Raw genomic sequence first — 24,611 nt, 5'->3', positions numbered from 1 at the left:
GACTTTGGATTCAAAACAGTCCTAGCTCCGCTGCTTCTTAGCCGTGTGACTTTGGGCAGATTAGTTACCATCTCTAAAATCTGATCTTTCATCCCTGAAATGGGGGACTGAAAAATCATGCCGTTTCAGTGTGGTTCTAGCACCTGGGAAACACCTCCATTTGAGACTAATTAATGCCAGACTTTAGTCACCTCTTGACTCACTTCTTTGTGGCAGGAAATGTTCCCACTTAATGAGGAGCTCGATGAGTAAGGCTGTAATGTTAGTGTTAACACAGGCTCTGGAACCTGCTCTGCTGTTCGATCTTGGACAGTTCTGTTTCATTTCTCTCATCTGGAGCAGTACCTGTCTCACAGAATTACTGTGGGGATGGAACGAGTTCATGCATTTACAGCGTTAGAAGCTTACCTGGCACAATAGTAAGTGCTCAGTAAATGTTATCTTGGCTTCCTACTTACTAGTTAGAACTCTCATTGTTACTCATCTTCCCTCTAAGTGTTACAGACTTCTATGCTTGCTTCTTATTCCTGGAAGGAGTTCTCTATCTTTGCGAATCAATATTTATATAAATCAGATAGAGACAGAAATTGTACTTGTTCATTTGGGAAACAAGGACTGAAAGAGTCTCAGAGAATAGGGGCATAGAGTAAGGGGAAAAAAGCAAAGAATACTCTAACAATTTAGAGGGGTGGGAACGGTTGGGGTGGGGGTTAAAGAGGAAGGGGACATATGTATACCTATGACTGATTCATGTTGATGTGTGGCAGAGGCCAACAAGATATTGTGAAGCAATTTTCCTTCAGTTAAAAATAAGTTTTGGGGGGGGAAGCAAAGAATAAATAAAATAATAAGTAAGCAAAGATAGTTGCTTTTATTCCTAAAGATACTTATTGGTTAAAAAAAGGAAAAAAACAAAATAAGTTGATTAAATTCATTCACTTAAATATATATTCAATGATATAGCAGTTGTCAGTGAGGAAGAAAAAAGTCCATGTGTGAGAAAACTACCAATCCAACCGAGAAAGGCAAAGAAAGTTAACACGTAGGCAAGATGTATGTAAGTTAATAAAAAGGTAAGCCTGGCCAGTCCTCAGATAAAAGAATAGAAAAGGAAACTCAAATCCTAAGGGTTAAATTGCAGAGGTGGACAACTGCTTGCATTTATTGACAAATTGACCATGAATTCCAGGGAAAGTTGAGATTTTTCTTGTATCTGGGTCAGTCTCCCCTATGGCATATTCCATTATGTTTTTTTCCTAACACTTTAAAAAATTATTTTTATTTTTTTATTCATTTATTTTTGGCTGTGCTGTGTCTTCATGGCTTAACATGGTCTTTCTCTAATTGCGGCAAGTGGGAACTATTGCACTTCCTTGTGCTGTGCGGGCTTCTCATTGCAGGGCTTCTCTTGTGGGGCACAGGCTCAGTAGTTGTGGCACATGGACTTAGTTGCCTCAAAGCATGTGGATCTTCTTAGACCAGGGATTGAACCCACGGTGGCAGGCGGTTTCTTAACCACTGGACCACCAAGGAAGTCCCTCCATTATGTTTCAAGATTGTTAGAACCACAGACTCTCAGAAGCCATCCAGTCCAACTGACTACTGATTTGCTATTACTTTTACAATTTAATGTGAAGGTTCATAGTCTCTCAGAAGCATCTTTTTTTGTTTAAAATGTAACCTTAAAAGCTTTGCTGGTACATGATTTTATCCATGTTGGCACATGCCACTCACTTTGAAAGTGTAAACATGCGGAAAAATAGGATCCATATGCATGCACAGACTGGTTCCAAATTGGGAAAGGAGTATGTCAAGGCTGTATATTGTCATTGTGCTTATTTAACTTATATAGAGAGCACATCGTGCAAAATGCGGGCTGGATGAAGCACAAGCTGGAATCAAGATTGCGGGCAGAAATATCAATAACTTCAGATATGCAGATGACACCACCCTTACGGCAGAGAAAGCAAAGAAGAATTTAAGGAATTAAAGAGCCTCTTGATGAAGGTGAAAGAGGAGAGTGAAAAAGTTGGCTTAAAACTCAACATTCAGAAAACTAAGATCAGGGCATCTGGTTCCATCATTTCACAGCGAATAGATGGGGAAACAATGGAAACAGTGACAGACTTTTCTTGGACTCCAAAATCACTGTGGAAGGTGATTGCAACCATGAAATTAAAAGACGCTTGCTCCTTGAGGGAAAAGCAATGACAAGCCTAGACAGCATATTAAAAAGCGGAGACATTACTTTGCCTACAAATGTCCATCTAGCTAAAAGCTATGGTTTTTTCAGTTGTCATCATGTATGGATATGAGAGCTGGACAATAAAAAAGGCTGAACACCAAAGAACTGATGCCTTCGAACTGTGGTGTTGGAGAAGACTCTTGAGACAGCAAGGGGATCAAACCAGTCAGTCTTAAAGGAAATCAACCCTGAATATTCATTGGAAGGATTGATGCTGAAGCTGAAGCTCCACTACTTTGGCCACCTGGTGGGAAGAGCCGAGTCTTTGGAAGAGACCTTGATGCTGAGAAAGACTGAAGGCAGGAGGAGAAGGGGACGACAGAGGATGAGATGGTTGGATGGCATCACCAACTCAATGGACACGAATTTGAGAAAACTCCAGGAGATGGTGAAGGACATGAAAGCCTGGTGTGCTGCAGTGTATGGGGTCTCAAAAAGTCGGGCACGATTGAGTGAACAACATGCATGCACATGCTCAGCATCCACTTCAGCATAAAATAACCAATACCGTAATCAGTGTGTCCTCTGCTCTCTGGTGTGTCCCGTGTATCCTGGATATGTCTAGTTTCTAGTATTCTCTGGATATTTTACCTGGTCTGTCAATAGTCTCCTTCACATTGTTGGAAGTCAGGGATTGGGTGATGGGCTTGCAATCAATTCTAGATGCATACAGATAGGTGATGAATGACGCCTCAGGTGGTGGTGAGCTACCAGTATTCTCCAAGTATTAAATGCCAGACTTCAGAAGCTGGAGCAGCCATCCTTATGGCAACAGACCTCCAGGGGCCCCAGGGTAGAGGGTAAGACATATTCATCTCTGCCCAGCTTTCAGCCCCTTCTTGTGGTGCTGCCAGGATGGCAGTCTTCTAAGTCCTAGTCTAGTAAGTTCTGTCAACCCACTACCATTGGACCAGCTACAACTTCACCATTTTTCAAATTAGGGTAAACAATTTGATTCCTAACTGGGACCATCTGCCCTAGATAAGCAAAATGATTACTCATGCCCAGCTTACTAGCCCTCTCCCCAATATTCCTGGAGCCTCAGGTGGGGAGGCGGCATATGCTAATAGAGTGTCAGTCTCACACAGTTAAGTTTTCCACTTCATTTGTGCCTCTTTTGTGGAAGTTACCTTGAGTGCTTATCTCCCCACCAATAGACCAAGGACCCTAGGAGTCCTCTCTGGCACACTTTCCAAAGAGGATCAGTTTCCTAGGAGATGAGGGTCAGGAAAGCCGAAAAGAAAAAAGGCTTGAACTGGGGTTTTGCCTTGGGAGGAGCATTCTATGCAGGTCCTGGAGGGCCTTGGACAGCCAGGAAGCCTGTATTCCTAGCATTCCTCTACCCCCTCCATTAGTCCTAGAGTATCACCCGCAGCAGTGACCGAGTGCCAGGGGAGCGGGATGCCTTCTAGGAGAGGAATTAAAATACAGACAGGACTTTGATAGGGGGATATGCAACCTCCACTTCCTTAGAGATCCTTTGAACTTTTTAAAATGGAACAATAACAGGATTAGATCTTAGAAAAATGACTCCTAAGTACAAATATGCATTTCCAGCTCCCTAAGCAACATGTCTACTGAAAAGTCCCGCAAGTTCTCAAGCTCTTTGTATTAATGTTTGTATGGGACACCCAATAAACTGCACATAAAGGGTACAATTTGATCAGTTTTGACAAATGGATACATATTAAATTACCACCACTATCCCAGTCAAATCACCCCAAAGCTTCTTTGCCCTTCTTTGTAATCTACCCTCCTTCCTACTCCCACCCTCTACCACCACCAACACAGTCTTCCTGTCATTCCTGTAGACACTAACATGCCTCCCCCCAAACTGGGCCAGTCAGAGTCTTTCTCCAGGGAAAGAACACAGTGGCAGGAGGCAGCTGAAGCTGAGTCTTCCAATGACAGCAGCCAGGAGGGGCAGCCCATGCATTCCTGCTACAGACATCCGTAGACTGGTTCTTTCTGCAGCCTGGTTCTTTCAGTTCTGTGAGCTGCGTAATATCCTTCCATCATATCCTTTAGTGCTGAATTGTGTCAGTTTGTTGCCTGAAACCAGAAAACTCATATATAATGCACTTTCTCCTGTAGTCACCATTCCAGGAAATGTTACCACCAAGCCTAACCTAAAATTCCTTAAAACTTCAGTCTTCATCACGTCTCCTCTCACTCATTGCTAAATCCTGCCTGTTCTGCTCCCTGCTGAGCAGTTTGTCTCTGTAAAGTTCTTACTCTCCCCCATCCTCATCGTTTCTCTAGTTCTCAGTGCAGCGGTTGGCAGACTACTCAATAAATTCTTGCTGAATGACTGAACGAATAGTGACATCATTAATCACCCCCAGAAACAAAAGCAAAAATGGATGAGTGCTCGTATATGTATGCATATTTATCAGGGTGGCAGGACTTCAAAGTGAAATTTTTTAAAAATTTATTATTTATTTACTTTTGGCTGCACTGGGTTTTCTCTAGTTGTGGTACACAGGCTTCTCATTGCAGTGGCTTCTCGTTGCAGAGCATGAACTAGGGTGCTTGGGCTCAGCAGTTGTGGCGTGAGGGCTTAGTTGCCCCTTGGCATGTGGAATCTTCCCAGATCAGGGATCAAACCCATGTCCCAAGCATTGGCAGGCGTATTCTCAACCAGTGGACCATCTGGGAAGTGCTCGAAGTTAGTTTTTAATGTTTTCACAGAAGCAAATGATAGTACTTGAATCCAGAAGTTCTGATTCCAAATGCCATACCACTTCCATTACACTTTGTATCTATACCATGAATCCTTCCCCTTCATTTGGAGTTCTGTTTCTTCTTCTACCCTGGTCAGAGCCTTACTTACATCAAGTACCAATCTGTAGACACTAGACACAGCTCTAAAATAAAACCCCTTTCCAAGGATATCTGCTTATTAACCCAAGGGCAGAGGAGGTAGGCAACAATGCATCTAGACTGAGGAGAGAAGCCTGTAGCCCCAGGCATCAGCAAAGTGTTATAGCCAGGAGGTAGGGGGAGCTGGAGGTCAGGGATGTGACTAAAGCTTTCTGAACCTGGGGTACAGTCAATAACCTTGCCTAGGTGGAGGACAGTGTGCCGGCCTGGAACAACTTCCTGTGTCCAAAAAAGAAACCCCACACACATCAGAATAATACTTTATTTATCAATCTGAAAATCTGTTCTTTTGGCTTTAAGTCCTGCAAAATGAGTGGTAAATCAAAGATTTGTGCATGAGTCTCTGAGTATATGTGGTTATATGTCTGTATGAGGACAGATGTCTATGTCCACAGATGCTTTTGCTTTTTATAGTCTCACTATAATTTTAGTCCCACTTAATTAGTATATAAGGTCTTATTACTGTCAAAACGCTAAAACCTGAACTAAATATTCCAACAGTTTCTTCTCCCAAGCCTGCCTCCCTCCCTCCCCTAAGTGTGCTCCTCAGCCTCCATTAATGCTAGGTCTTTAGAGACAGCCGGGATTCACAGCCTGAGAAACCAGGAATGAATGCTGGGTCGTTAGTCCCTCTGACCTACATCCTCTAGCTGAGGAGTTTCTCCGGGGAGGTGTGTGGGGAGGTCCTCGCGGTTCCTCTTCAGAGTTGGGCATTTTGAATGGTAGACACCTAGAAAGTAAACATGATTGCATTAGATGTGGACCTGCCCTCCCACCAACCACTCAAGGGAAGTGAAAAATCAGTCTTCCTCTCCTGAATATATTTAGTGTAACGCACTGGCCTTTATGGCGGCGGGGGGGGGGGGGGTGGGGGGGGGGGGGAAGATGTGAAACTGGCTATTGGGATGATTTTAAAGCCTTATTGCAGAGACTGTTCACTATCTCATTCACCATCTCTTTATAAGGATTCGCAGAGGAGATTTCTTTTTAAAAATATTACTTATTTCTAGCTGTATTGGGTCTTGGTTGTGGTCGGGCTTAGCTGACCCTCAGCATGTGGGATCTTAGTTCCCTGACCAGGGCTTGAACCCATGTCCCCAGCGATGGAAAGCAAATTTTTAACCACTGGACCACCAGGGAAGTCCCAGAAGAGATTTCTTTTCATCTTAGTAGCAGGAGATGTTCTCTTAAGGAAAGGGCATCATAAAGTGGGTGAACTGATCAGGTTTTCCCTCTTCTTCTTGGATGTTAGAAAGTCTGGAACCAATTTTGTGGTCTATCGTTAGTAAGTCTATTTTACAGAATGCATTTTTGTATTTGCCTAATTCATGGCTCCATTTTATGTCACTATCACTAATGTACAGAATTCTGCATTACTTTGCTACATTTTATGTGTGTATTTACCTTTTGTATGCCATTTGTGTCTCTTAACTCCTTTTTGAAATAAGTTTAGGCATAACTAAATATATTCTTAGGAGACGGCTATGCGAAGGGATCAGGAAATCCAAAGCCAGTTGGGAAATGGGCACAAAGGAAGCCTCATTTACTCTTGATTCTTCTGGCTCCCACCTGCTTGACTTTGCCCTAAGGAATCTGTTCACTGCTGGGTTCCCCTTGCAGCCCACAGTGAGGATTCCAGCCTGCAGCCAAGCCTTGGTCCATCCCCAATCCCAGTCTCACCACACCCATGTTCTCTGAGCATCTGGCCTTCTTACCTCTTCTTCAGGCTCATGTGCTATGACATTGCTCTCTTCTGGAACTGCAGAGCCATGAAGCTGAAGACTTTGGTTCTACAAAAAGAAGAGTTCTACTGGTGAGATGTGGCTCAACTGCCCAGCCTGTCGGCTTAGAAGGGTCTTTTGTGCCTTACACTTTATTAGGGTCACAGGTAATACTAAGGGCAAACATATAAAGTTGTTTCACTGCAGCCTGAAAGCATCAGGGAAGGCTTTATATCATCCTCTCTTGGATTAGGAAAACAAGATTCAAAGGCTGAAGTAACTTGCTGGGACAGGCAACCAGGCCTTTGAATTCCAGAACTGTTTCCATGATTTGTGTGACATGCATCTATATAGATGTATTTATGTGATGGTCTGTAAGGATACAAATATAGGACTTAAAACCACTAGCTACCACTTTTAGACCAATTCTCCTCAAGAATGCACACATTTAGATGATCCTAACCCCTGGCAGTTAGGAGAGCCAAGTGGTATGATGTCTTCTTTGGGAAAAGGTCTAGGTTCTGAGATGGGAGCCTGAGGTGTGGAACTGCTAAGACAGGGGAAGACCTTGGCACTCTTAAGGTTTAAAAAGATTTTTTAAAAATTGAAATTTAATTTACACACTATGAAAGTCATCCTTTTAAAGTAAAACCTAACAGTATGATAGTCATGTGAAATTCTGTGATTTCTCCTTTCAGGAAAATTTCCTTATTCTTAGTCCCTCTGCTGATTCTAGGCCATGAATTACCTCAAAGGTAATACTACCTCTGGGCTTCCATGGTGGCTCATTGGTAAAGAATCTGCCTGCAAGGCAGGTGACGTGGGTTCAATCCATGGGTCGGGAAGATCCCATGAAGGAAATGGCAACCCACTCCAGTATTCGTGCTTGGAGAATCCCATGGACAGAAGAGCCTGGCAGGCTGCAGTTCATGGGGTCACAAAGAATCAGACATGACTTAGCAACTAAACAACAACAATTCTACCTCCAAGTAAGTAAGTGCTACCTCCAAGGAAGTTGTCAAAATCTTCATGTTCTCTCAGGTGATTCAAATGCTGGGCAAGAACAGATTTTCTCAGTTATCTTTCTATTTGCCCACTTTTATATGTGATAGGTCCACAGTTCTGCTTGAGAGAACATATGATTTATGATGTATCTGTGAGGGAGGTGAACAAATTTTATAGGGACACAAGCTTCAAAGGACTGATGATACTGACAGGCGAGGATGTAAGATGCTCTATTGCTTAATTCCACAGAAAAAATATGTCTCCTTAGCCACTTGACTAAAGCAATCCCACAGGAGAGGCTGGGAGTAAGGAAACACTATATAAATCTCAAATGTAATGAGGTTGTGTCCTGTACCTCTTTCCCTAGGAAGATAGTGTTACTAACCTGTTCCTCAAAGTATCAAATAGCATCATGGCCCCCAGAATTTCCCCTTCAGTAAAATTACCCCAAGAATGCAAACTCATTCACCTGAGCCAAACAGGTCATTCTATTGCTGCCTCCATACTAAAGTCATACGTGACAAAAGTCAAATTTAATTTTGGATTTTCCATACAGTTGACTTGCTTTTTTCAGTGCAGAAAAGTGACTCTACTCTTCACTACACAAAACCCCACAATGGCCTTGTGCTTATTCACTACCCACATGTCCTGCATAGCTCTCTCACACAGAATGGCAACCTCAGACTGGAAACCAGCCAAGGGCAAGTTTTATGTCCTATGTATTAGGATTTTCAATATCTCACATGAGTCACGTGAATATCCTTCCCAGGCAAGGATATAACACCCTTGATGACTCAGATTTTAGTACCTCAGGGGAGTCAGCTGAGATAAGCTTATTGTCCTCGTGTTTTCTATCTTCCTTGTCTTGCCAGGCATCACAGCCTTGTGCCCTTTGTCCATGCTAGCTCCTCTCAGACAGCAGGGAGCTCCCAAGAGAGCTGGGTCAACCTTCAGGTAGGCATACTCAGTAGCAGGGTGCTATGATCTGAGGTGTACCAGACATCTCACACTCCTAGATATCCACATGGTTCATGCCCTGGCCTCCTTCACTGCCCAAGTGTCACCTTTTCTGACCACTGTTTAAAACTGCCATTCAGCACCCCCTTCTGGTCCCTTCCCCTACTTAGTTTTTCTCTGTAACTCTTATTAACACTAAACTATAATTTTACTTACTTATTCTGTTTCTTGTCTCTTTCCCCTCCACTAAAAGGTAAGATGCAGGAAGGCAGAGAATTTTGTGTTTGGCTTCACTCTAATAACCCTACTTCCTAGAAAAGTGTTTGGCACATAGAAGGGGTTTAATGAATGATTGTGGATTGAATGAATGAAGCTGGATGCCATCCAGTCAGATGCTGCACCATAATACTCTGCACAATGCACCTGACAGGTAGGTGACCACATAGCCTGAGCTTCTAACATCAAGGAAGGGGAACTATTTTTCAAGGTGGCTCATCCTTTGGTTTTTGGATGCCCCTGGTGCCCCCTTTCCCTGTATTAAAAAAATATTTTTCCCATGCCATTTTTTAACAGAGCTAATCGCTGAAAGTTCCTCTACACTGATTCAAAGTGTACCTTAAAAAAAAAACTTCACACATAGGGCCTTTTTCTGTCCTCAGGAGTCTTGAAGAACAAGTCAAATCTCTCTTCTATATGATAGACTTTCCATGTAATTTGAATAGAATATGACTTGATTTCCAGATCTTTCACAGAGGGTCTGCGTTTCTATTTTAACACAATCCTTTTCTCATCAAAATTTTCACTTTTCAAAAGACCATCCTTTTGCTTTACTGTCCTCTGTGAGTTCCTTCTAGGCCTCTCTCATCAAAGACAATGCCTTGGAAATTTGCTGATGCCATTTTGCTTGGGGTCTGTTTATCATAGTTACAAGTATGACAAAGTGAAATGAGACCTTCCTCCCTACCCCACATTAAAAAGTAATGATCAGATGTCAGTTGTAGGTACTTTGTATTGGGAACTCCCAGAACTTGGAGCAAAAGAAAGAAAGAATTAGTAACAATCTGGTTATACTAATATTAGAGATAAGCCCTTTGCAAAAGTCAATTACCCTAGCAGTACAAATCACTAAATTAGTTGCTATGATGATGTGCAAGAAATCCCAGAACCAAAAAAGGTGTCTGAGACTATCCTTGAAACTGTAATATAATGACGTAAAATCCTATCTACTGTGGGGCAACCTGAGCATAGCAAAAATGATCCCCATGGAGATTATAAAAGGGAATAAAGACTCAGCCAGATCTATGCTCACCTGAGAGATCATCAAAGTAGGGGAAGTACAAAGTTCTTCTGGGTTCAGATTGCTGGTGTTTTCCTTTTCTCTTACTGGCTTCTCTGGTGGCTGTGGGTCAGGAGAGGCCTCTGAGGAAGCCCGAGGGCTGGTGGGTGAGGCTGGAGGGCTGGAGGGCGTGTTCCCTAAGGAGCCCCTAGGACTGGGAGTGGCTCTGGGTGGCGGAGGCCTACTAGGTGGTGCTGAAGCCCTCTGCACAGAGACTGTCTTCTTTAGCTCTTCAGATCCCTCGCTTGAGGTACGAGTTCGGAGGACTACTACTGAGGAAGATGAAGCCTGCTCTGAAGGGGTCAGAGCTCTGGCTGGTGATGGAGCTGGGGAGCAAGGGAAAACTTCCTCCTGGGACTCTCTAGCCTCAGTGAGGGGTGAGGGCTGGGACTGGGTGGGGCCATTGCAGGCTAGCAGAGGCTCTTCTTCCTCAGAGGAGCTTGTCTCAGCCTCCTCCTCTGTTTCCTTGTCTTTTAAGGGCTCTTCTTTAATCTCAGAGTTGTCTTCTCCCTGGGCTGAATCAGATGCCAGCTCTTCTTCACTTGCTGAGCTGGAGTCCTTCTCACTCTTCAAGGAAAGTGCGGAAGGACTGGTAGGTGAGGTTAGAGGGCTGGAGACTGTAGATGTTCGAACTGGGGGAGAGATGACTAAAGAGCGTCTGTTGCTGCTAAAAAAAGGAAGGGTGTTTAGATTCAGAAGAGCGAAAAACTGGAAGTAACCCCAATATCCCAAATATATAATGATACATTCATATAATAATAAAACAGAAAAAGCAATTTTAAATGGCATCAGAAAGTTTGTATAATTTGCAATAGTGCTTAAATTATAAAGTAAAGTGGAAAAAGGCTATAGAATTTTTATCCATATCACAACCTTGATTATCTAAAAATATATAAAGAAAAAATGACTGGAAAAAACTCAGCAATATATTAACAAAGTATTTTCCTCAGGGAAAAACAGTTCATGAGTGAAATATAGTTGATCCTCATGGATTCTGTGTTTGCAAATTCATCTACCCTCTGAAATTTATTTAAACCTCAAGATCAACACTTGTGATACTTTCAGAGTCACTCTCGGACACATGCCAGCTATGAAGAATGATTGCCTGACCAGTACTCTCCCAACTGAGGTCTAACAAAGCAAGCCTCTGCCTTCCTGTTTTAGCTCTCTTAGTGTAAATATGTCCTGTTTGCCAAGTTTTTACACATTGTTGTGATTTTCTTTGGTGATTTTGCTGCTTAAAATGGCCTCTAAGTGCAGTGCCAAAGTGCTGTTTGAAAGCAGAAAGTCTGTGATGTGCCTTCCAGAGAAAATACATATGTTAGATAAGCTTCATTCAGGCATGAGTTATAGTGCTGGTGGCTGTGGGTTCAATATGAATGCTGCTGCTGCCGCTAAATCGCTTCAGTCGTGTCTCTGTGTGACCCCACAGACAGCAGCCCACCAGGCTCCCCCATCTCTGGGATTCTCCAGGCAAGAATACTGGAGTGGGTTGCCATTTCCTTCTCCAACGCATGAAAGTGAAAAGTGAAAGTGAAGTCGCTCAGTCGTGTCTGACTCCTAGTGACCCCATGTACTGCAGCCCACCAGGCTCCTCCGTCCATGCAATCTTCCAGGCAAGAGTACTGGAGTGGGTTGCCATTGCCTTCTCCCAATATGAATGAATCAACAATATATATTAAATGTCTTTAAACAAATATACAAGAAAGGTTCTGTATGGATCGCTTGATGAAAATGTTGGAACCAGGGGCTCCTAAGAACCTAACCCCATGTTTCCCCTAGGAGCAGTGGGTCAGTATTCACTAATTCAGTGCTTGTGGTGATTTCTAGAACAAAACTACCACAAACAGTGAAAACTGACTACAACATTTATTGAGTATTCTGGATACTGTGCTGAGTGCTTCTGCAGGCAACATCAGCTTAACTCCTACTCACCTCCTTAAGTGCCTCCTGGGTACCAGCCACTACCTGATTAAGCAACTCACCAATAATTGCTTGATGTATAGCAACTACGTGCTGTATCCTGGGTTCAAGGATGGGAGAGAGTGATAGGAAGAGTGATAGGAAGAGAAAGGTAATAATTTAGTTCCAGCCCTGTGGGAGTTTCTGATGTAAGATAAGCTAAGTGATATAAGGTTCTTTCTAGCACTAGCATCTTATGGGTCAGCAGGTTTAGAAGGCCCAGGATATAGAAAGAAAAGATCAGATTTCTCTGCAAGGTTCTAGGACATCTTGGTGTAAATGATGGTTAATTTCAGATGAATGGACTCAGAGAGAACTCTGGTTTTCAACGCTGGGAAGAGAAGAAATAGAGTTTTTGGAAAAGGGAAGTCTATATTGGCCCGTTAGTGATTCCTTTTAATAGTCTGTAACTGACTGTTAAATGAGTAATACAAATATCAAATACAAACAACATACTGAGCCCCATTCTTTCTTCAAATCTCAAACTCAGTTTCAGCACCTCCTCAAAGTCTTCCCTGACCATCTATCTGCATATTGCAATCACTTAACTCTTGGTTCCTAACTGGTCTCCTTAGGTGCTTAGTATGTGCAATTTTATATTGTTCCTTGTTTTCTTAGGCACATTTTGTGTCCTTCCAACTTTTGTAAGTCACTTCAGGGAAAAGACAAGTCACCTATGTCTCTGGGTCCCTAACTCTCAGCATAAAACCTTGTGCATAGAAAGAACTTATAAAAACTTAAAAGGCTTTAGAATAAGAAAGTGATCACATTATGAAGGTAACAGACATGCCACATTGACACACACAGGAAAGCAAGTCATGACAGGTTAAGAAAAGGTATTTGTAATGCGTATCACTGAAGGATTAATATCCAGAATATACAAAAAAAACCCCACCTCATATAAATCAATTTTTAAAAAGAAGTAAACTATCTACATGAAAAATGTGAATAAAAGGATAAACATGAAAGTCACAGAACAGGAACCTTAAAAGGTCAATAACATGAACAGATATTCAAGCTAACCAGCCATTGTGGAGATGTAATTAAAACTGCAAAAAATTCAATTTCATACCCATTTCCTTGGAAAAATTAAGAAGTCTGACAATGTCACATGTAGCAAGAATATGGAGCAATGGGGGCTTCAATTCACTGCTGGTGGGCTATAAACTGGGACAATGGCTTTGGAGAGCAATTTGGCAATGGTAATGTCTCATAAGGCTGAAGGAACCCAAAGGTACAGATTCTAAGAGTCAGCAATTCCACTCCCAGTACATCCTAAAGAAACTCTTAATAATATTCATACAAGGATAAATGTAAAACACATTCATCGCACCATTATTTGTAATAGCATAAAACTGGAAGGCAATGTCAATGTCCACTAGCAGTTCAAATAGATTGTGAACTAGCCATATAGTAATATCCATAACAGTTATGAAAAGGAAAGATCAGAGCTAACAACATGTAGCAACAGGATAAGTAAATCTCAAAAACAATACTAAGAACAAAAGAATATATACAGTATAACTGTATTTAAATAAAATTTTAAAACATGCAAAATAGTATTTTTGTGTATTCATATATGTGTATAATTAAAGTAAAAAAAATGTGGATAATAAATACTAAAATTTAAGACAGTGGTTACCCTCGGTGGAGGACAGGAAGAGAAAGTGAGTGGGGAAGGGACACTGGGAGATTTAATTATATATATTCTTTTTTTCTTCTAAAAAGTTTTTATGTATTTATCTATTTAGTTTTGGTTGCACTCGGTCTTGGCTGCTGCACACAGCCTTTCTCTAGTTGTGGAGAAGTGGGGTCTACCCTTGGTTGTGGTTTGTGGGCTTCAGTAGCTGTGGCCCGTGGGCTTACTTGCTCTGCAGCATGTGGGATCTTCCCGGACCAGGGATTGAACCTGTGTCCCCTTCATTGGCAGGCAGATTCCTATCCACTGAGCCACCAGGGAATTAATTAAGTGATTTCTTAAATTTGGTGATGGGTATATGGCTATTTGTTGTACTATTCTTTTTTATCTTTAGTTATCAGTTAAGTATTTCACAAAAGAAAAATCATATATTTAGGGGTGTAGCACAAACAAAAAACAATATTATGCACTTGGACACAAAGGAAAGGTCAGGATTTGGGATCAGAGATGAGAGTGCTGAATGTGTTCACACACAGAATAAACCAAACAGAAATGAGTCTCAGAAGCAGCTCACCTTGAGAGTCCCTTCACCACAAAGACTTTGTCAGAATGTTGTTTCTCCAGTTTGCTCATCACCTCGTAGAGATTGTGGTTCAGCTGGAGCAAGCAAGAGAAGAGATGTTAGCCACGTGGGAACCTGGGACCAACAAATTCCTTCTCTCCCCAAAATAAAACCTTCCTACCCTAAATGATAAAATTCCTCATCTCTTTTGCATTAGTGTCTCAGTTGTGTCTTAATTTCTGTCTTTTCCATCAGACTGGCAGTTCTCTCAAGGCTAGGTCCTTGATATCTGACATTGATTCGAGGTTCTAGCTTCTCTCAGGTGACCCAGGGAACAAAAAGGCATGGTAATATCAACTAGACAAACCATAATTTAGCCAAGAAACTGTGGAGAGGAACATGTGTGGATATGGATGTGAATATAATTAATACTGTAACAGCAAGCTGTCTTGGAATTGCAGGTCTAGAAAAGACCCCATGGGGTCACGTTCCATGGCTGCCCATCTCTAAATAGGGCTGGCCCTTTCCAAGACCAATGCCCTGAGAAACTGAGCTATGTTTAAACACCACCTCCACTCCCCAGCAACAGAAGACAAAGATTACACAACTTAGCTCCCCATTTCAGCCGTTCCTTCTATAGTCCTAATCTCCTTGGTGCACCTGAAACTCATTTGGAGACCATTCAGCTGTTAATGGAGCAGCACAGTCCATCAGGTGCTGTTATTTCACCATGAGAAAAACGTAAACACCTGTGACACCAATACGGATATTTAATGAGGCTATGTAAATTAAAGCGACCTTCAGATTTGTTAGAAAAACCCTCCTAGGTGTCTAAACGGGGTTCTCTGGTGGCTCAGATGGTAAAGAATCTGGCTGCAATGCAGGAGACCCAAGTTTAGTCTCTGGGTCGGGAAGATCCTTGGGAGAAGAGAATGGCAACCCACTCCAGTATTCTTGCCTGGAGAATTCCATGGACAGAAGAGCCTGGCAAGCTACAGCCCATGGAGTTGCCAAGAGTTGGACATGACTGAGCGACTAACACTTTCAGGTGTCTAAATTGGCCAGATGCTTCTCACCTTGCTCATTTCCCTGTAGAAGACATCCCTCAGGTTGGAAATGTTTTGGAAGATGGTCACATAACAGCCAATACGACTATCAGGAAGCAAAAGAACAAACATGTACAGGTAAGTGCTGGTAAAGAAAGTCTCTGTTGGAAGTATAAGGTAGACGCATAAGCCAAAGCCAGCCACTGCCGGGCTCCTCATAGAAAAGCACTTCGTGGCCTAGACTCAGGATGCTGGGATCTGGATTCATCAGAGCCAGGACAGGAGTACATTAGACTCTCAGGAGTGGGAAGGCAGGGGAGACATGATACCAAAGTATAACAGATCTCTGAGTGAAGTTTCCCGGTGGCTCAGAAGTAAAGAATCTGCCTGCAACGCAGGAGCCACAGGAGACATGGGTTCAGCCCCTAGGTTGGGAAGAGCCCCTGGGAAGGGCATGGCAATCCACTCCAGTATCCTTGCCTGGAGAATCCCATTCACAGAGGAGCCTGGAGGGTTACAATCCACAGGGTTGCAAAGAGTTGGACACGACTCAAGTGACTTAGCATGAGTGAATGAAGTTACTGATTCAGGCTCTTCAGATACTGAAGTAGACATGCAAGCGCTTTGAAGAATTTCAGAAGTGATGTATAAGGCCATATAGCTATAATTATAAGTGTTCTTTCTCAGTATGTGGTACTTGGATGTCTATGCAGCTGTATGTACATTAATGAAATTCTACTGTAGATGAACTGTGGAAGTTTACATTTAAAGAAACTATTAAATTTCAATTCTGTTTAAATTAAGAATCACCTAATTAATATTTTAGAATACATGTAGTCATTATAAAGGATCCCTCACTCATAGACTAATATAAAGTGACACTATAAAATACTCTGCATTAAAGCATATCTTGTACAATGAAAAGAAAATAGGATACAAACAGAACTTCTGATCAGATTCCTTTTCCAATGTGGGAAGTTTATATCTAAAACATTTTTACCTACTGTGAAGCAAAAACATCTTCTTTAATGGAAACACTCATCCCATGGTTTACCTTATATATGAATCTAGATGTTCATGAACCAAGCTTGTTTAAAACAATACACACTCAAGCATAAAACCAGATACTCCTAGCAGGCATGATGACAGCACTTTACTTGCCAAGATCTCTCCTACCTAAGAGACATGTTGTCTTTAAACCCAGAAAAGCTGGTAGGGCAAAGAATCTCTGAATTTCAGATGAAGAAATCAAGGTCCATAGTTAAGGTGGTGAGCCTAATAACCCCCAGCAAGTTAGGAGCAGGGCTGAGGCTACATTCCATTCTTGGACCAGGGCTCTTTTCAGGAGGCAACATGTTTGGGCTGCCCAGGGCCTGGGATCCAGCCCTCTTCTGAAACTCAGTCATTACCTGTTATAAAGGACAGGCAGCTCCTCTAGTAGTTCCTGGTTCAGATCTTCAAACACAACCTGGGCTTTGTTGAACTCTTCCTCTGCCTAGGTAGTAAGAGAGACAGACCAATTCCCCTTATTCCTGAACCCAAAGCTAGAGATTGCTTCCTCTCTCTTCTGCATTTGTTCAGGGACTAGGCTTACTAGGAAACATGCCTCTCCTTCCCCAGACCTGTGTCCTCCCCAGCCTTGAGTCTGACTATCCTGAGAGCACTGGTGTCAGAGGAAACAGGATTTCCTTCAAGACACTGGAGGCTGAGTTTATCATTTCCTAAACTGAACTTGGCTCAACCACCTGCCACCACTGTGGGTAAAGGGAGGGCATGAAGGTTTTACCAGGGTTTGTTTGTTTTTCACCTTGGCTGTCTTGGCCTCATCTTTCTTCTTGGCATTCTGCACTGCCTCCAGGTGATGTCGGGCACTGTCGTAGTCCACAAGCTTCCGGCCCCGCTTGGCGATTCTTTCCTAACCCAGAGTCAAGAGAAAGGACCTTGATACTCACTTTTAAGTGACCAGGATGTTGGTAACAGAGTATCAGAGAGGCAGCATTCCTGTCCTATTATCAAATTTTATTGTACTTTCTAACAGGGTTTTGTGCTCAGGGATCTCCCTCATTATCTGGAAAGAATGGAGAATTCTCAGGGGGAGAGAGTAGAGGGCAATCCCCCAGAGCACCTGGAAGCCTGCACTCAACTGCAACATATCCTACGACCCTATTAGAAACTGGTTCAGCACCCAGAACAAATGGCCTCAAGAAACCTACTAAATTGAAAGTCAGGAGTTTTTGGGTTTTACTCCCATCACTACCATTTATTAGCCTTGTCACCCAGGGCAAGGCATGCCTCTTTTGGAGCCTCAGTAGCCTCATCTGCCCTGTGTTGTTGTTTAGTTGCTCAGTTGTGTCTGACTTTTGTGACCCCATGGACTGTAGCCTGCCAGGCTCCTCTGTCCATAGGACTTCTCAGGCAAGAATTCTGGAGTAGGTTGCTGTTTCTTCTTCCAGGGGATCCTCTCGACCCAGGGATCGAACTCATGGCTCCTGCACTGGCAGGTGAATTCTTTACCACTGAGCCACCAAGGACTGATTTCCTTTAGGATGGACCGGTTGGATCTCCTTGCAGTCCAAGGGATTCTCAAGAGTCTCCTCCAGCACCACAGTTCAAAAGCATCAATTCTTCAGTGCTCAGCTTTCTTTATGGTCCAACTCTCACATCCATACATGACTACTGGAAAAACCATAGCTTTGACTAGATGGCCCTTTGTTCACAAAGTAATGTCTCTGCTTTTTAATATGCTGTCTAGGTTGGTCATAACTTTTCTTCCAAGGAGCAAGTGTCTTTTTATTTCGTGGCTGCAGTCACCATCTGCAGTGATTTTGGAGCCCCCCAAAATAAAGTGTCTCACTGTTTCCATTGTTTCTCTGTCTATTTGCCATGAAGTGATGGGACTAGATGCCATGATCTTAGTTTTCTAAATGTTGAGCTTTAAGCCAACTTTTTCATCAAGAGGCTCTTTAGTTCTTCTTCACTTTCTGCCATAAGGGTGGTATCATATGCATATCTGAGGTTATTGATATATCTCCCAGCAATCTTGATTCCAGCTTGTACTTCATCCAGCCCAGCGTTTCTCATGATGTACTCTGCATAGAAGTTAAAGAAGCAGGGTGACAATATACAGCCTTGACGTACTTCTTTCCCAATTTGGAACCAGTCTGCTGTCCCATGTCTGGTTCTAACTGTTACTTCCTGACCTGCATACAGATTTCTCAGGAGGCAGGTCAGGTGGTCTGGTATTCCCATTTCTTTAAGAATCCTAAAGGATATCAGTCCTGAATATTCATTGGAAGGACTGATGCTGAAGCTGAAACTCCAATACTTTGGCCACCTGATGTGAAGAACTGACTCATTTGAAAAGACCCTGATGCTGGGAAAGATTGAGGGCAGAAGGAGAAGGGGACGACAGAGGATGAGATGGTTGGATGGCATCACCAATTCGATGGACATGAGTTTGGGTAAACTCCAGGAGTTGGTGATGGACAGGGAGGCCTGGCGTGCTGCAGTCCATGGGGTTGCAGAGTCAGACATGACTGAGCGACTGAACTGAACTTCGACACCAGGGAAGCCCAGCTGCCCCATAGTGTTCTTTTAAAGATCAAATGCTGAATATAAAGTAGTTTGAAAATCCTACAGCATAATAATAAACATTGCAAACTATTATGAGCTCTGAGAGAACATCTACTCAATCTCATACCAACTACAAATTACACCAGGGAGAGGCAAACCATGGTAACGGCTTTGTCTTGTTCTCTCAACCACAGAGCTTGAAAGGATCTTGTTAATTATCTGACCCAACTTCCTATCCAATTCACAAAGCTTATCCACAATATCCAAGATACGAAGTAGTTAGACTTCTGTTTGAACAGAGAATAGACAACTTACTATCTCTCAGTAGATTTCATTTTTTTGGGAAAGCTTTAGCTATGAGAAATTTAAGTGAGGCTTCCTTTAATTTCTTCCTATATTAATCTAAAACCAGCACAGTGTTCAACAGACTAGATGTTTAATAAATATGAGCTGAATGAATTAATGAATTCTAATTCTACTTTCTGGAACAGTTTAGAACAGGCTGAAGTCCTCTTTTACCTAACAGGCTTTCAAATATTTGAAGGTAATTATTATGACTCCTCTAAGTTTTCTCTTCTCTACAATAAATATCTTTAGTCCCACCAGCTGTTTCTCACAACAAAAACGGATGCTCTGACCTGGATCTAATTCAAAACCAGCCCAAATCTAGTTCACTGAAATCTAAATCTAAATGTAACCTTTACACTGTCTCTAACCCTTCACGCTAACCTCTTGTGTAAACCCTCAACTTTCAATCTTTTTCCTAACCTACCCAACTTCATTCCTAACCATGGGCTCTAACTCTACTTTGTACTTTTACCCAGGTGAAAGTGAAAGAGACAGTCACTCAGTCATGTCCAACTCTGTGACTCCCTGGACCGGAACCTACCAGGCTCCTCTGTCCATGAAATTCTCCAGGCAAGAATACTGGAGTGGATTGCCATTCTCTTCTCCAGGGGATCTTCCTTGTCTTCTAACTTACATGGGCCACCCATAATCCATCCTTGATGCTGTAAACTGATTACCTTAATCTCACTAAACTGGGCCACATAGTTTTCCATGGTCCTCAAAGCCTGGTCAGCTAGTTTCTCTTCATAGTCTTCCCAAAGGAGATCATTATTCTGTAGGATAGAGGCAGAGGGCAGTGGTAAGGGCCCCGCTTCTCAACAGCAACCTCATTCCAGGGAAATATCCCAATTCTTCCCGCAACAAACTTCCTTTGAGAGCACCAATATTTTCAAAAGAGCATTTTGAACTCTGGGGAAAAGTCAGATGAAGAAACAGCTCTTCCTCGGGAACTGCCCTGTAAGAGACTGGACACACATTCTAGGGATTAAGAACAGTCTTGGACTCTAGAGTTTGGGGATAGGGAAGTATGGGAGCAAATGACTGCATAAAGTTAGTTTTCAAAACCAACAAACTGGGTTTTGTGTAGGTAAAACTTTCTAAGGTTTTCAAGAGAGGAAAAGGATACAAAAGAGAGGAATCCACGGATTAGGGAAAACTTGCTTTTACCTTCATAGTTACAGCTCCTTCCTACCACCTGTGATCAGGGCTATACAAACAAACAGTGTGAATTGGCTCCTTTGTTCTCCTGTTTGCTTGGACAGAGAAGCTGGGAGGAGGCTGAGATGAGGGTAGGGTGACTGTGGAAGAGCTGTAAAGCCCAGCATACTCTTACCGCCACGATGGCCTTCAGCTCCTCATGACCGTCCCACTTGCTGCTGTAGATCTCCTGCAGGGTTTCTGACACTCTCTTTGAACTTTCATGCATCACTGAAAGGAGAGAACTCAGTGCTACCATAAGGTAGTCTGACATAATCATATAGGTGACAGGCGAATCAATGGGGCTAATCAAAAAGGGCAAATTCCGTAGGTTTGGGCTATCACTGAGGGAAGCTGGGTGGGGTTGGATAGGAAAAGTTACTCTTCATTGGTCCACAAAGTTCCAGGGGTCAGGCACAGGCAAGTGATGAAAAGCCTGAGTATGGTTGGTTTTTTCCCTATCCCCCAGACTTCTTAGTAGCTGCATAAACACCATCTGGATCCCCCTGTGCTCCCTGATACTCACCTTTGACTGCACTGAGGAAGTTCTTCAGGTCCTTGTATAGCTTATGACCTTCTGCCTGAAATGGAGAAGTGCCTCTAATGACTAAAGAGATATATCTCTAGGTGTCAAGGTTGAAAAGTAGGTTAAAAGCAGAAATCAGTCCTGGAATTTCTTCAAACATCTGCAAATGTTATATATCAGCTTCTATTCTCTTTACCAAGAAGTTGTAGGTTGTCTCCTTTGGGATAAAATTTTAAGTTGCGAAATTGCTCCCACTGCACTGGCACGTCTTTTTTCCTTGGTTTGTTCTCCCCAGTGAACGAGAACCCCCACCTAATAGACCCTTGGAATTTAAGGATCCTATGTGAAGCTATCTGTGTGACCCCTCTGGCTGACCCTGACCTCACTGAGTAGATAAACTGCTACCATTTTCTGCAGACACCAGGCTCCCTTCTTTCTTTGTACTCAGACACAGGCCATTCCTGTCCTTCCCTGCACTTCCTTTTTTCTTTTGGTATTTATGTTTTAATCAACAACACTCTTTACCAGGTGTAATTTTATGTAGGTCTTATGAAAATTTAGGTTGACTGTCATGAGACTAAACTGTGTCACCTCCAGGAAGATTTTGACCAGTGTGTGTGCGTGTGTGCTCAGTTGCTCAGTCGTGTCCGACTCTTTGTGACCCCATGGACTGTAGCCCAGCAGGCTCCTCTGTCCATGGGATTTCCCAGGCAAGAATATTGGAGTGGGTTGCCATTTCCTTCTCCGGGAGATCTTCCCTACCCAGAGATCAAACTTGCATCTCGTACATCTCCTGCACTGGCAGGTGGACTGTTTACCACTCACCAATGTATAGTTGTTTTTTTTTTTAATTAATTTTTATTGGAGTAAGGTTGATTTACAAGGTTGTGTTTGCACTTCATTTTTTTTTGCTCCCCCACCCCCACCCCCCACCGCCCCTGCACTTCATTTTTTAATAGCTCTCTTAGAACTTCTGCCCACTGGTCCTAGGTTGGCCTTCTGTATTCAGAGCAAACTAGTCTCTCTTGCACACAGCTTTGAAGACATATTTCACCACAAGGTCTTCTTTTTCATAGGCCTCCTCAATTGTTCCTCATGGTGTTGTCTAAGACCCTTTATATCTGGACTCCTTCCTCTGTGTGAATTCTAGTTTCTAGGAATTCAGTGAGGAGGAGTTTTGACCCCAGGCCATCAGCCTTTTGGAGACTGACACTCCCAACATTTGGAGTGTGGGACTAGATGGACAGCCCACATCAAGGGTATCCAACAGGGCCAGGCCTGCAGACCCGAGCAGTGATCCTCCGTTCAGATGATCTGAGCTAAGAGGCATTTTGCCGTACATCATAAAAATACTTGTGAACATGTTTGCTTGTTTTATTCGCTTATGTTCATTATAGGTAGGCTGTTGAGTATACCAAGAGTATGAAAAATTTATGAGAAAAAAGCTGAAAACTCACAAAATTCTATCTCGTAATTTAAAAGTTTAAACTGTGGAACTGTTTGTGAGAAAAATCATTATTACTTAATTTCAGCAGCAGAAAAACTAGGTCTACTTGGTCAAGTAAACAAAGGAAGCTAGATGATTAGCATCCATCTTCTTGCCTCCAGAGCTCACCTCTAAGCCAGTTCAAACTCTTGACCATACCTCAGGCTAAAAGTCTTTTTCAAGGGGCTGCATGCCAGGGCTCAAGGCACACAAAGACAGATAGTCTCAAGGGAATCCGAGGTGCCATCAGATGGGTGGGAGAAGAACTGGGATCGTATGTGTGGCACAGCAAACAAGGATCAAAGGAACATCCTGACAGAAGAAGGGTAAGATGCAACAGAGAGGTCAGAATGCATGAAGAATCAGGAAATCATTGAGCCTGGTAATTGGAGGTCATGGGTGACCTTGAAAAAGTGATAGAGACAGATTTTAATAGTGCAATAGAGACAGATTCAGTTAACAAAATTCAGAAACAGCATTCACCAGGAAAGATGTCTCACTTCCTCTTTGCTTTGTCATTCACAGAAAAAAGTTTAAACAGTCTAAGACATACATAATATGTTTTAAACATGGATATGGTAGGTGGGTATAACTTTTGAGAGTTTTGAAAATGTGATAACCATGATTTGAAAGAGTTTGAGGGATTATGTAAGTTAACAAGGATTTTAATTTCTTTTTTGAAAGGAAATAACATGGACTCAACTTTTTACTTCACCATGAAGATTTGGTCTTCAGAATACAAATGTAAGTAATAAAAACTGTTAAACTATCTTGCATAATTTCTACAAATGAAGTTCTTAATTTTTTATCCCATTAGATATTATATGGCCTGAAAAACCAGATCAGTAATCAAGGCTACCATGTATGATGATGCAGGTTATATGTACACTATTCAAAACGAAGGGTACTATTTATACCATTGTCCTTAAGACCAGAATGCTTCTACCCTCCACTGCACCTCACAAAAGCCCAACTCCATTTCTGTGTTTTAGATCAAGTGTCTTGGTCAAAGTTCTTCCTGTATGCTCCTGCTCTTTCCGTTGGGGAGATGAAGAGAGAGAGAGACAGACAGACAGAGAGGATGTGCGGTGGTGGTAGTGGGTGCTAGAGACGTGGGACAGGACCAGCGTCATTTTATTTCTTTGACCTGAAATAATATCTGCAGGCTGAATAATCCCAGCATCTTTTTTCTCTCCGGACAGATGGGGCTCTGACAGTCTTAGCCTCCCACTTGTCTGGAAGTCAAAAACTTGTTTCTGCCACCAACTAGCAAGCTATTCTACTTCTCTGGCTTTAATTTCCTCATCTATAAATATCAACTAAGCCCAGCTCTAAATGTTAATTCTGGCTTTAAATATTATAATTTTATCACTTCTGCTCTCTCAGTTCAGTTCAATTGCTCAGTCGTGTCCAACTCTTTGCGAACCCATGGACTGCAGCACGCCAGGCCTCCCTGCCCATCACCAACTCCTGGAGTTTACTCAAACTCATGTCCATTGAGTTGGTGATGCCATCCAACCATCTCATCCTCTGTCGTCCCCTTCTCCTCCAGCCTTCAATCTTTCCCAGGCTCTAAATCCTTGCAAAATTCTTGATGGCATCACAGAGTCTGAGTTCATCCTTCCCATCCCTGAAACAAACAGTCCCAGCCCTCACTCTGGAAGCTTGTGCTAAGCACTCAGGTAGACAGAGCTGTGTCCTAATAGACTGGGGTTCTGAGGATGGAGAAGTCCATCCTGGGGTTCCTAACTTGCTAGAGAAAAACGGACTCAGAGAAACACAAACACTCAGCAAAATAAGGGCATGACCAATCCTGAGCAAGTGTTGACAGTTCTTGATCTAATAGAGGTCCAGGAGGGAAAGATGAAGCTAGATTGTTAGATGTGATTTTAAATTTATTTATGTATTTTTGGCTGGGTCTTCTCTGCTGTGGGCGGGCTTCCTCTAGTTGCAATGAGCAGGGACTACTCTCTGGCTGTGTTGCTCAGGCTTCTCAATGCAGTGGCTTCTCTTCTTGCGGAACATGGGCTCTAGGCATGTGGGCTCAGTAGTTGGGGTGCACGGGCTTAGTTGCCCAGTGGCATGTGGGATCTTCCCGGATCAGGAATCAAACCTGTGTCCCCTG

General features: G+C 42.7%; 1 protein-coding gene across 1 annotated transcript in view; it reads right to left on the bottom strand.

Annotated features, from left to right (window-relative positions):
- Window positions 1–5,803: 5,803 nt before the first annotated feature.
- Window positions 5,804–24,611, bottom strand: part of BIN2 (bridging integrator 2) — a 35,549-nt gene continuing 16,741 nt past the window's right edge. Inside the window, exons 3-12 of the mRNA XM_052640422.1 lie at window positions 21,001–21,055; window positions 20,611–20,705; window positions 19,955–20,050; window positions 17,164–17,271; window positions 16,766–16,851; window positions 15,387–15,462; window positions 14,323–14,405; window positions 10,121–10,814; window positions 6,844–6,918; window positions 5,804–5,858 (exon numbers count right to left, since the gene is read on the bottom strand). Coding sequence (XP_052496382.1) covers window positions 5,829–5,858; window positions 6,844–6,918; window positions 10,121–10,814; window positions 14,323–14,405; window positions 15,387–15,462; window positions 16,766–16,851; window positions 17,164–17,271; window positions 19,955–20,050; window positions 20,611–20,705; window positions 21,001–21,055 — 1,398 coding nt within the window. The 3' untranslated portion in view covers window positions 5,804–5,828. The remainder of the gene's footprint in view (window positions 5,859–6,843; window positions 6,919–10,120; window positions 10,815–14,322; window positions 14,406–15,386; window positions 15,463–16,765; window positions 16,852–17,163; window positions 17,272–19,954; window positions 20,051–20,610; window positions 20,706–21,000; window positions 21,056–24,611) is intronic.

This window comes from Budorcas taxicolor, chromosome 5 (genome assembly GCF_023091745.1).
Source record: "Budorcas taxicolor isolate Tak-1 chromosome 5, Takin1.1, whole genome shotgun sequence".
NCBI classification, from domain to species: domain Eukaryota; kingdom Metazoa; phylum Chordata; class Mammalia; order Artiodactyla; family Bovidae; genus Budorcas; species Budorcas taxicolor.
Note: the sequence above shows the minus strand (reverse complement) of the source record. Positions and strands in the feature narration are given on the sequence as shown.